Raw genomic sequence first — 14,091 nt, forward strand, 5'->3', positions numbered from 1 at the left:
AACGGCGAAGACGAACGGTTCCAGGGCCTCCAGTTTCGAACTGAGCGCTCGAGAGTGAACGCGCGCGCGCCAGCCCGTTTCCCCCCCAAAAAACGCGTCTCTCCGCTGCAGCCCAGAAAGCGCGCTTCACGAGTGTGTGTCTTTTCACCATTTCCACGCGCTCCTTAAAGACTAAAAGTCATTGGAAAGGTTTATCTGTTAAATAAAAGGCTTAACGCGTGTGCGAGCCGGTGCCAGGATAATAAACAAAAAATATATAAGATAACTTCAAAGTGTGTGTTTCGAAAAAAAATATATATATATATATTTAAAAAATAAAATAAAATAAGTTATGTACCGGAAAGTGAGGAAAAATTTTGACGGTGAAATTTGTTTCGACGATCTCATAGTCGCGAATTACAAGCGGTTTTGGTGTCTATAAACAGTGCAAATTTTGGATTTACAAATTTAAATTTAAGATTATTAAATTTTAAAATAAACTTTTGTCGATTAAAAAAAAAATTTATTTTAAGTTTTTTTTGCGGATAAACTTAATTTATTTCTATCGGAACTTTTTTAATTAATTAATTTTAAATGATCTTTCGCGGTTAATATTGAAACCCCAATAATGAGGTTAAATCAAATACCAAACCTTCGTTCTCCGGTAAAACATATTCGAACTTTGTTAATGGTAACTTTTTACATTTACGTCACTTCCGCCACCGGTATTCAGGGTAAGTCGACTTTTTATTATTTTAATTTTATTTAAAAAATAAACTAATCAAGTTAAATTAAATTGTTATCTTTATAATTCGGTTAAAATGCCATTTACGAAAGTGCAGCTTTTGTTAGTAAGAAAAAGTTAGCCACGCTAAAGTATGTGCTATTTTCTAAAATACATCACTTGAGGCTTTGTAAAGAACCGCAAGATTTCCTTGGATTTTTCTCTTGATATTTGGTTATGTCGAAAAGGGGGGAGGGCCGTTTTTGTTGCGCCCCCCTTTTTCGCCACGGGTTCTTTTGGAGAGTTTTCGACCCCCCTGTTTTATTCAACCCCCTCCACGCGAGTTACAGCTTCTATGGAATGTCTAGTTTTTTTTAATTTTTTTCTTTAGTTTATTTTGGAAACAAGGCGGCCAATCGCTAAGCACGCCTATACCCCGCTATACTTTTATTTTATAATGTTTACCTTTATGAATATATTTATTAGGAAACATTCTTGGGACCCTGTATTCCGTACGATTTATAAAACACGCAGAAAATTACGCGTATATATGTCCCCCGAGGTAGTATATTTTTAAAAATATACGGCTGAAGGAAAAATTAAGGAGTTTAATTTTTCGAATCGTTGTAGCTATTTTACGCTTTATTTTTATAAAGAAATGGTATCTTTTAGATACCATTTTTCCTTCTTTGAAATTATTCAATATTTAGGCCATCTAATAGACTGTTAATAGTGTATTTAAAAGATAAAGTTAATTTTGTGGAAATTCATACATCGCTTATAAAATTGTAATTTTTAAATTTTTAAAATAATTTACAAATTTTAAACTAAAATTAACAAAAAATTAAAATAATTATTTCCCACGAAATAGTTTATATTTCCAAAACGTTTACTTATTTTTACTATTCAGAAAAATAATAAAAATAAATTAATAATATTAAACGCTCCTGTTTTTATAGAATGTTTATAGATTTATTTATATATAATTTATGAAATAAAAAGCGGTCTTGCCCAGTTTGTTAAAATGTTGCTCTTACGTCACAAGACACAGCTTTATTGGTATATTTTTCGCGCGTGTGATTTGCACGCGCGCTTGAAAAACCTATATTCCTCTGGCGAAAGCCACGTTACGTTAGAAACAGAACTATTGCAATCGAAATCCTATAAAAACATTACCCAAATTTATATACAATCCATAGTAAATTTACTAAATTCTATGTCCATTGAATAGAAATTTAACGCGAAAAATTTCTATAGTAATCATTGAGATATAGAAAACCTTAGAGATTCTAAAATATTTCTTATAAAATCTATAAAAGTTGTTAGTTAGATTTTGGTCCATCTGGTCCACATTTCTCGTGAAACGTCTTTAAAGGGAATGGGAACTTCCATGTTGATTGAATTTCACATTTCTGCCACCAGTTTTAACAGAAGCTAGGGATGATTGGCGCTAGTTAAAACCACGTAAGAGCTCGTGTTAGCAGACGATCAGTACCGTATTTACTGAAGGTGGGGCCCTAGGCACTAAAAATTGTAAGTAGGTAGATTTTGATGGGGCCTTTGGATTTTTACTGATTTTTTCAGTGACTAATCACTGATTTGAAGTGAAATAATTTGAGCTATTTCAATCAGTGAATTTTCACTCTAAATCAGTGGTTTTTAAAACTAAGAGACGTCTGCTACAAATGAAACAGGGCAGATAATAAGATATTTATGATTCTGTTTTATTTTTGCGTACACGAAATTTTTTTGGCCGTTGGTGGGGCCCATAGGCCTGTGCCTAGTAGGCCTAGTCCTTAATCCGGCACTGCTTTGATTTTTTTATTTAGTTCATACTCCCTTTAAGATCTTGGCTGTAATCTTCGAAGGCAAAGTTTTATCAAAGATTCGGGGAGGAGCGAAATCAAACATTTTTTTGTCTTGTCCTCGCGATCTAACTTTAATATTGACCTGACAATAGGTTTGAAGTGGGGCCAAGGGGTAAAGTCGGCGTCAGAATACCTCTAATCGCCAAGTACAACCGGCGCAGACTTTTTTTCAAGTAACAGAAAGGTTGTACAACATATATAAATTCTAGGAATTGAGCGTCGGGTTAATTTGTTCGGGGTGGAGCTCATAGAGCTGCCAAAAGATTTTGATAGTCCAATATAAGCTTAAACGATTTCGTACAGCGCCGTGGAACATTTAATTTAAAAATTCCGAAGTTAAAAGTTTCTATAGCTCGAATCAAGGTCCCTCGCCGGGATTATAAATTGTCGGAGCTTAGGAGAAAAAAATTTAATAACTATATTAAATATTAAATTTGTAATACGCGTATTTTTCGTATTAAAACAACCGCAGAGTTTTGATATTTTCACAGATTTAGAAAAAAACACTTTATAACTAAGATTTCATTTGAATGTATGATACTACTAATTTTGTTAAGCGTGTATGTATCGTAAATTTAAATGGCGGACGCGAAGAGATATGCTGATGCGAAAAATACTACACTTTGATCTTATCCAAAACAAGTTTTATACGAACTCATATTTTGTACAAATCGAAATATTTTAGAGGTTCCGATTTACACCAATATTGTATTTACTTTTCCAAAAAGTATGACCAAAACTATAAGTCTATAATATTTTTCCATAATTTTGTCACTTTGGGGAATATTTTAACTGCGAGCTAGTAACGACATGACGTCATCACAAGAAGAAAATCTCCCCCTAGCGAGGCGTTGTCAAAGGTTACGTGTGACGCGTTAGCAAGCGGACGCAAAACGGCGACGAAGCCCGTAATGCAGTCTGTCTTGTCAATAGCTCTCAGGAAAACATTTGCACGTGAAGAATAGGAAGTGATACACTTATGTAACAATATTATACACTTATGCCAAAACCTAAACATCGAAGAAAAGGATTTCAATTAATGTATTGCTTAAATGTGAACCTGTTTGCAAAAATCCAGCGTTGGTTATCGAGTCTACAAGTGGTGCTGGTTTCTCTTAAGAAATGAGAGGAACTTTTAGAAAATAAGAAATTAGGTTTCGGGAGACCGTTAGACCTTTAGACCATTCTTTAGCTGGCGCAGAACTAGCAATTACCGAAATCTTGGAGAGAGAGAGAGATGTTTTTAAAATAATTTTACGAAGTTAGTGCACGCCACGTTGACGACGCCAAAACTAAGTGCCTCCTCAGCTATAACGCTTTATACATTTTGATATTTTACTCGCCATAGGGTAATAGCACTTGCTAGCTTTAACCATGGATTGGTATACCATTTTTTGTATCTATAGAAAAGAAACATAGGTAACGTTCTATGTCGTCATAGTGTCATGTCAATATGGGTTCCTTTCTTCTTAAACAAATAAGTTTGGTTATCGACGGTTAGAAATGACACAAATTAAGTTAGATATTCGGACTAGAATGTGTGTAGTGGACGGCCATCTTGACCAAAATCATTCAACAAACAGATGCACCGAACAAACAAGATGGTGAAGCTATAAACGTATTGTTACACAGACAATTTACAATTTACAATTTTACTAGCTTAGTAACTTAGTTATCTAAAAGAATTTCGCTCTTGCATCAATATTTACACGAAACATTAAAAAAATCTTTATTTTTCATATTTTCTTTTAAAAGTGAAATTCTGATTGTTTTACATTGGCAATATTTTCGTACGAAAAATAATATCAGAAGTAAATGAACCGCTTCTGGCGTTAAACGGAAAATTCCTTCAATGTGGACAATTCCATAATAAATATAATTAATATATTTTGTGGTTACACTAATTTTTCGAAGTATATTTCGCCTTGGCCATATTTAGACACTAGGGTGTTAAAAAATTAAATTAAACCTTGATTGTGCAATAACTCTGAAAATAAGTTTGTTGGCAAAACATCATAAAAACCGAGACTTTCTGGCGACTATATGTTCTCTGCTAACCTGAATAAGTTCTTGATAAGATACAGCCTAAATTTATATTACTTTTAAACGTGAATGTTTTAAGGGGGGATCTTTAATTATCGCCAGAATTCATTAACTGGAATTAATTATTAATTTAACCCCGATATAATTTGAAATGAAACACTGCCGCGACGGCGTACTGAATAGACCAATTCAAAGCGTCCCGTGCTTGACTGAAAAATATAAATTCCCAACAAGTAAAAGAGAAACGCTTGTAATGTAAGGATATCTTTTTTTTCTCCAGAAGAGAGCTTGGAAAAACAGGCGCGAGCTGGTTTACCATTTAGCCGCTATATTCCAGATTAAACGTTACCTAGTACGTGCCAGCTCTAATAAATTCGTCGACACTGTACCCCTCTCGAGGTCTGAAAGCGCGCAATACGGTGACGGGGACCGCCAATTTCGCAGCTTCTTAACATAATACGTTCCACATAATTTCGGTAAAAGGGCCTTTATATTATTAACCACGTGCTACGATAAAGAAATTGGCTTATTCTGATTGGTTAACTTCCGACCACGTGGCCTTAACTCTCTTAATGATCATTAACAGGGGCGTAACCAAAATGGAAAAACTTAGGAAAGGTAAAATTATAATTAAACCCCTTATTAACTTCTTTGAACTTAAGATGGGATAATTTTTTTAATCGCTCAAAATCGCACGATTTTTCGAGTTTAAAACTGTCGAGAGAGTTTAAGCGAAACGACTAAAGAAAAACGAAGTTTACGCCTTTAATCCGTACAGTTCTTAAGCCTAACTAAAAGGTAATTCGCTTTTCGTTAGGCTTAATAAATGTACCGTTTAAAGTCGTAATTTTAACCGTTAGTCGCGTTTGAAAAAACTAAATAAAATGGAATTATAAAAATCACTAGACCTAATTACCTATAGCTAAGGGCTTCATTTTTTCTTTATTTTTTCTCGACGTCTTGTGACGAAATAGCCATCATTAATAAAGCTAAGACTAGTTTTTATTAGGTTTTCTATGAGCTTTGCTTTTTTGTGTACATATAATAATTCAAACAATTAAATTTATTAAGTATATTTTACGCTTAGCCAACGGCGAGTACTTCGCGAAGCAAACTTTGTATCAATAAAAATTATATAAATTTACTACGACCGGATTAATTTTGTCCCTTAAGAAAAAAATACCTATTTCAATTTTAAACCCTAAGTTAATTATTTTCTACGATCTGCTTAATCGCAATATCTTAATCATTTTCCAACTTCACAGACAGCTAAATTAACCCCAAAATAGCCCATTTAACTATTTCATAAGTTAACTTTCATTTTATATTAATTTATTAAATTTTTATTATTCGAAATACTAACCTCTGGGAATATTCATTTTTTTAACTACTTTCTATAACAAATTAAAACCCTAAGATTTGCCCTTGACAACCTGAAATAGTAGATCAGGATAAATATTTTTTTCATTAAATTTTAACAATTTTCTTAAAAAACTCTTAAAACCTCAGTAAGTGAAATAATTCAGATAAAATGAATTTATTATTACTTTTAACTATTTTTATCGACATTTTAAAACCTAAACCGTCTTTAGGAAATTGCAAATTAGAGAGGCTAAGTCCGTGCTAAAAAACAAGTAACGAAAACGTATAGAAGTGAAGTACAATCTACACTCCTATACGTTATCCGTACCCGTTTTTGTCGTACGGAGCTCAATCTCGAAATGAACGGCAAACCAAGGTTCCATAAGATTACTCACGTAACCGCGATATAGCCCAAAACTCGCACCCTTTGAACACCGCAGAAAACGGTGCCTTGGAAATAATTTCCCGATTTTGCGTTAGAAAGAGATTAAGCCCTAGGCTTCTGAACGGGAACGCCTAGAGGTTGCCGGGACGCTTTAACACGCGTTTCGCCGTTGAGCTTAATCTCTCTAATGGACTATCTGACAGGTCGCTTGTCATATGAAGTTTTTTCGTCGCCTTGAATGAAGTCAGTTGAATATAGCCATCAATATTCGTGTACATTAGAGATGTACTCTCCGTCGCTTAAAGTCTATTAAGAGAGAGAGAGAGAGAGAGAGAGAGAGAGGGAGCTATGACCAATTAAAATGAGGAAAAAAATCATAAAACTGGAAAAGAAAATCCTTCGAAAATTTGAAGGTCCCCGCTTTCGTTTGAAAACGTTTGTTTATCATTGTAACCCGCGTCAGACCAGACTGAAAGTGGCCCAATAAATCTTGACGATTATACAGAGTGCTTACGCTAATCTCGACCAATATTGGAATTTAAACGATTCCAATACCGATATCCATTTTCGGTTTTAACCGGGACCTTTTATATAACAATTTGGATAATTAATATAGATTAAGATTTTTAAACCCATTTTGAAGTTTAACCGATACGATACCAATTTTATTAGAACCTATATCAATTTTTATGCCGATTTTGAGAGTTACTCGATACGATGCCGATTTTTATACCGATTTTGAGATTTAATCGATACGATGCAGATTTTTATACCGATTTTGAGATTTAATCGATACGATGCAGATTTTTGTAACGATTTTGAGATTTAATCGATACGATGCCGATTTTTGTAACGATTTTGAGATTTAATCGATACGATGCCGATTTTTATACCGATTTTGAGATTTAATCGATACGATGCCGATTTTTGTAATGATTTTGAGATTCAATCGATACGATGCCGATTTTTATACCGAATTTGAGATTTAATCGATACGATGCTGATTTTTATACCGATTTTGAGATTTAATCGATACGATGCCGATTTTTGTAACGATTTTGAGATTCAATCGATACGATGCCGATTTTTATACCAAATTTGAGATTTAATCGATACGAAGCCGATTTTTATACCGATTTTGAGATTTAATCGATACGATGCCGATTTTTGTAACGGTTTTGAGATTTAATCGATACGATTCTGATTTTATACCGATTTTGAGATTTAATCGATTTAATGCCGAATTTTTAAAACCGATTTTAAGGCTTAACCAATTTAATAGAGATTTTCTGAAACCGATTTTAAGGCTTAACCAATTTAATAGAGATTTTTTAAAACCGATTTTAACCCTTAACCAATTATATATATTGATTTTTTAAATTGATTTTGAAGTTTAGCGAATTCAATACCAATTTTTCAAACTGATACTTATTTTTAATCGATTTTGAGATTTAAAAGACATCGGTTTTAAATCGTTTTTCTGGCTTAAGCAAATTAAATTTACTGATTGCGACCTCGTTTCGAATTGTATTCAATAGTTTTAACCCAAATTTATCGATTTTATTATTTTTATCGTTTTTACAAAATTTTATCGATTTTATCATTTTTTTTATCGTTTTTAACCAAATTTATCGATTTTATTCTTTTTATCGTTTTTACCCAATTTTATCGTTTTTATCCTTTTTTATCGTTTTTACCCAATTTTATCGATTTTATCCTTTTTTTATCGTTTTTAACCAATTTTATCGATTTTGTCCTTTTTATCGTTTTTATCCTTTTTTATCGTTTTTACCCAATTTTATCGATTTTATCCTTTTTTTATCGTTTTTAACCAATTTTATCGATTTTGTCCTTTTTTATCGTTTTTACCCAATTTTATCGTTTTTATACTTTTTATCGTTTTTACCCAATTTTATCGATTTTACCCAATTTTATCAATTTTACCCAATTTTATCAATTTTACCCAATTTTATCAATTTTACCCAATTTTATCAATTTTACCCAATTTTATCAATTTTATCAATTTTACCCAATTTTATCAATTTTACCCAATTTTATCAATTTTACCCAATTTTATCAATTTTACCCAATTTTATCAATTTTACCCAATTTTATCAATTTTATCAATTTTACCCAACTTTATCGATTTTATCCTTTTTTATCGTTTTTACCCAATTTTATCGTTTTTATCCTTTTTTATCGTTTTTACCCAATTTTATCAATTTTACCCAATTTTATCAATTTTACCCAACTTTATCGATTTTATCCTTTTTTATCGATTTTATCCTTTTTTATCGTTTTTATCCTTTTTATCGTTTTTAACCAATTTTATCGATTTTGTCCTTTTTTATCGTTTTTACCCAATTTTATCGTTTTTATCCTTTTTTATCGTTTTTACCCAATTTTATCAATTTTACCCAATTTTATCAATTTTACCCAACTTTATCGATTTTATCCTTTTTTATCGATTTTATTCTTTTTTATCGTTTTTATCCTTTTTATCGTTTTACCCATTTTTATCGATTTTACACAGTTTTAACGATTTTACCCAATTTTACCCAATTTTATCGTTTTTACCCAATTTTATCCTTTTTTTATCGTTTTTAACCAATTTTATCGATTTTGTCCTTTTTTATCGTTTTTACCCAATTTTATCGATTTTATCCTTTTTTTATCGTTTTTAACCAATTTTATCGATTTTGTCCTTTTTTATCGTTTTTACCCAATTTTATCGTTTTTATACTTTTTATCGTTTTTACCCAATTTTATCGATTTTACCCAATTTTATCAATTTTACCCAATTTTATCAATTTTACCCAATTTTATCAATTTTACCCAATTTTATCAATTTTACCCAATTTTATCAATTTTATCAATTTTACCCAATTTTATCAATTTTACCCAATTTTATCAATTTTACCCAATTTTATCAATTTTACCCAATTTTATCAATTTTATCAATTTTACCCAACTTTATCGATTTTATCCTTTTTTATCGTTTTTACCCAATTTTATCGTTTTTATCCTTTTTTATCGTTTTTACCCAATTTTATCAATTTTACCCAATTTTATCAATTTTACCCAACTTTATCGATTTTATCCTTTTTTATCGATTTTATCCTTTTTTATCGTTTTTATCCTTTTTATCGTTTTTAACCAATTTTATCGATTTTGTCCTTTTTTATCGTTTTTACCCAATTTTATCGTTTTTATCCTTTTTTATCGTTTTTACCCAATTTTATCAATTTTACCCAATTTTATCAATTTTACCCAACTTTATCGATTTTATCCTTTTTTATCGATTTTATTCTTTTTTATCGTTTTTATCCTTTTTATCGTTTTACCCATTTTTATCGATTTTACACAGTTTTAACGATTTTACCCAATTTTACCCAATTTTATCGTTTTTACCCAATTTTATCCTTTTTTTATCGTTTTTAACCAATTTTATCGATTTTGTCCTTTTTTATCGTTTTTACCCAATTTTATCGTTTTTATCCTTTTTTATCGTTTTTACCCAATTTTATCGTTTTTATCCTTTTTTATCGATTTTACCCAATTTTATCAATTTTACCCAATTTTATCAATTTTACCCAATTTTATCAATTTTACCCAATTTTATCAATTTTACCCAATTTTATCAATTTTATCAATTTTACCCAATTTTATCAATTTTACCCAATTTTATCAATTTTACCCAATTTTATCAATTTTACCCAATTTTATCAATTTTATCAATTTTACCCAACTTTATCGATTTTATCCTTTTTTATCGTTTTTACCCAATTTTATCGTTTTTATCCTTTTTTATCGTTTTTACCCAATTTTATCAATTTTACCCAATTTTATCAATTTTACCCAATTTTATCGATTTTATCCTTTTTTATCGATTTTATCCTTTTTTATCGTTTTTATCCTTTTTATCGTTTTTAACCAATTTTATCGATTTTGTCCTTTTTTATCGTTTTTACCCAATTTTATCGTTTTTATCCTTTTTTATCGTTTTTACCCAATTTTATCAATTTTACCCAATTTTATCAATTTTACCCAACTTTATCGATTTTATCCTTTTTTATCGATTTTATTCTTTTTTATCGTTTTTATCCTTTTTATCGTTTTACCCATTTTTATCGATTTTACACAGTTTTAACGATTTTACCCAATTTTACCCAATTTTATCGTTTTTACCCAATTTTATCCTTTTTTTATCGTTTTTAACCAATTTTATCGATTTTGTCCTTTTTTATCGTTTTTACCCAATTTTATCGTTTTTATCCTTTTTTATCGTTTTTACCCAATTTTATCGTTTTTATCCTTTTTTATCGTTTTTACCCAATTTTATCAATTTTACCCAATTTTATCAATTTTACCCAATTTTATCAATTTTACCCAATTTTATAAATTTTACCCAATTTTATCAATTTTACCCAATTTTATCAATTTTACCCAATTTTATCAATTTTACCCAATTTTATAAATTTTACCCAATTTTATCAATTTTACCCAATTTTATAAATTTTACCCAATTTTATAAATTTTACCCAATTTTATCAATTTTACCCAATTTTATCAATTTTACCCAATTTTATCAATTTTACCCAATTTTATCGATTTTACCCAACTTTATCGATTTTATCCTTTTTTATCGTTTTTATCGTTTTACCCATTTTTATCGATTTTACACAGTTTTAACGATTTTACCCAATTTTAACGATTTTACCCAATTTTATCGATTTTACCCAATTTTTCAATAAAGCGTCTGCTTAGCAGACGAAAATCCAGCAGTTTAAGAGCTTCTCGCATTTGCCACTACGTGGCTCTATGTAAACTGAAAAGGCTAATTGTTTGCCAAAATTTAAATTTTTTGAAAAACCGTGATTTTCCCATGCTATTTTACGTAGAGAAAGTTGAAATATGAGTTGTGAAAAACATTTTAGTTTGCCATAGCAAAACGAATGGCCATTGAAAGTTTTCCCTTTAGGAGCTTTCAAGGTCTACTCAACCCCCGAGTTTGAAAAAAATCGGGATGTCTCCTTGTAAGTGCGTATCATTATTAGATTATTATTGTTAATATTCTAGTTGTTAAAAAAAACGCAAAACTTTCTTCACATTTGCTCTTAGGTAGCGTAAAATATTCGCACTATTAGCCAAGTATTCAATATTCCCGAGAATGTTAGATGGAATGATTGTATGAGGTCGCTATGGCAACGCCGATGCTTTATAGTTTCCGCTTCAGAGTAGCTAGCGCGTGACGTCATGTCAGTAGTGGAAGGCTCGTGACGCATCCCGTTTTAAGTTACAACGAACTATTATTGCGGCAGTACCCCCATGGTGACCAAATATTTCGTCAGCGAGTGGTTCTTGGAAAAGCAAATCAGGCAAAACGATCTTTGGACTAGGTTGCCATGGAAACCGAGAGGAAGTGTCACGTATTTCCGGTTATACTAATTGTAATAAAGGTGTAACGAGCAGCCAGGGCTCCGATTTTACGTGCATATCAACAGTGGCGTACCGAGGGTAAATGGAGCCCGGTTACAAAGTTTCAAAATGCCCCCCCCCCATACAGGGTGTTTCAAAAGGTGATGGAAAAATTTGAAGGAGTTGTAGAGGGTGAGTTGAGAAGTATGCCTGTTTTTCCCCCATTTTCCTACGATGAGTTAAAGAGCGCCAGAGAGCTTCAAAGTGCGGCCTACTAGCCCCTGGAAGTAGGCTGCAATAAGCGAAAAACTAAGCAGCGGGGAAACGCGAACATTAAGGTTTGGGTTCGTGTGATAGGTAAAAAAAGGGACTTAAACAATTCGAGGTAAACAGCGTAAAAAAGTCAACTTAAACAGTATTTAAAGTCGTGATGGACCGCGATTTTTCATCACTGTGATTGTAACAATGGAGTTGACTTCGAAAGAACTGGCGGATATTAATTATATGGACTAGTGGATGGCAATGCTTTGGCTGCTCAACGTCTCTACCAGGAAAGGTGCCCGAACCGGCGCATCCCCGTCTCACGGACTTTTACCAATGCCTACTTCCAGGGGCTAGTAGGCCACACTTTGAAGCTCTCTGGCACTCTTTTAACTCATTTAAAATGGGGGAAAAACAGGCATACTTCTCAACTCACCAGAAAATGGAAAATAGCTTTTTACTTTTTTGAAAATCAATTTAAAGCACTAGCGCCAACGCTATGCTACCTTTCATCGTTAGTTTAGTATCGTCGTTGGTACTGTCTTACTTCCAATTTTATACAAAGTACCGATTAATTTACCAACCACAACATTAGTCCGTCTTTCTTAGTTCGATTTTGTTTTGTATATCATAAATGTGAGATATCGTGATAAATTTTGGAAATTGTTTTACATAAAAATGTGAACAACTGAAAAATTAAAATTCTATTGCACGAAGAATCAGAATTATCACCGGTTGAAGTAACAATTGGACATTAAAGATAGGAGTGTTTTGGCGCCCCCCTACATCTTGGATAAATAATAGTAGTTCCTACCTGGATATATCACTATATAGTTCCGCGTGCATTTGCTAAGTGTTTGTTACGGGTTCTGCCTTGTAGAAGGCTACGTGTTACGGGAGTTTCGGAAATTCTCCGCTAACTTCAGCAAAAGCCATTTGCTGGTCAGGTTTTATTTTAAGTGATATATCCAAGTAGGAACTACTATTATTAATCCAAGCCTCAGTGGCGTAGCTAGCATGGGTGACACCCGGGGCGTATATCATGGTGTGCTACTTACTAGTCTCTAGTTTTGCGGGCTGCCCCCCTACTATAGCTACGCCACTGCCAATCCTACGTGATAGCCAACTTGGCGCCAGGTTATATATTAATCCCTTAACCCGCGTCGGTACGCCTCGGCATTTCAATGACTTTGATGTCAAGAGCTCACAGTTTTATGGTTGGTTACCGTGTGTGTTTCAATCGCTTCGCAAGACGTCAGTTGCTGGGAACCAATGAGACACCGAGCCGATTTGAGTGATTCCTAAGGGGAGGAGCATACAGGTAGAGCGTGGGGTGGATTGGAAGAACAGGTGAAAATCCTCTCAACGTAGTCATTCTTATAAGATGAAATAAATCCATTGTTGATATACTTTGGATAGGCGCCTCGAGTGGGAAAGGAAGACAATGATTTGATGGCCCAGGAGACAATTGACTGCGGCGACGGCGGGCCGCTGATTTCGCTGTCTTTCGAAAAACACACGTTCGATTTGATTGGCGGAGTCGGTTTCGAGACGATGTGGTAGCACTCACGACGGCCTTTCAAATCGGTTTGTTGTTAAAGCGAGGCTAAGCCGTGAGAACCTCCCTGGCTGCTAATAATAGTTAGTTCTATTAGCATCTCCATCGTTGCTGGGTTAATAACGGGCTGACCCACTTCGGGCATCGGCGGGAAACCATTTCGCTTTGTTTTATTAGTGTCGTCTCTCCGACTGTTTTCGTCTTACGAGTTTAACACTGCTGGCCTTAGACTATTTTCTATGCCGTTGCTATGGAAATGGCGCATTGGGATCCAGGGTTTATTAATGACGCGCTTCTTTGAATATATTTTGTTAAAAAGGTAAACTACACTCGAACATCAAACTGGTTTGTTGAGCCAGGTTATCTACTATTCGGTGTTTACGCGGTTGCTCGACGTATTCACTTCATGTTCAATGATTCGGTGTTTACGCGGTTGCTTGACGTATTCACTTCATGTTCAATGATTCGGTGTTTACGCGGTTGCTTGACGAAT

At 32.9% G+C, this 14,091-nt stretch overlaps 1 protein-coding gene across 1 annotated transcript in view; it reads left to right on the forward strand.

Moving 5' to 3' along the window:
- The first annotated feature begins 579 nt into the window (after positions 1–579).
- The window catches only part of LOC149923431 (BMP-binding endothelial regulator protein-like), a 94,957-nt gene continuing 81,445 nt past the window's right edge, over positions 580–14,091 (forward strand). The window contains exon 1 of the mRNA XM_090160282.1: positions 580–713. Coding sequence (XP_090016408.1) covers positions 608–713 — 106 coding nt within the window. The 5' untranslated portion in view covers positions 580–607. The remainder of the gene's footprint in view (positions 714–14,091) is intronic.

Source organism: Leiobunum rupestre, chromosome 10 (genome assembly GCF_980474605.1).
Source record: "Leiobunum rupestre chromosome 10, qqLeiRupe1.1.hap1, whole genome shotgun sequence".
Lineage (NCBI taxonomy): Eukaryota > Metazoa > Arthropoda > Arachnida > Opiliones > Sclerosomatidae > Leiobunum > Leiobunum rupestre.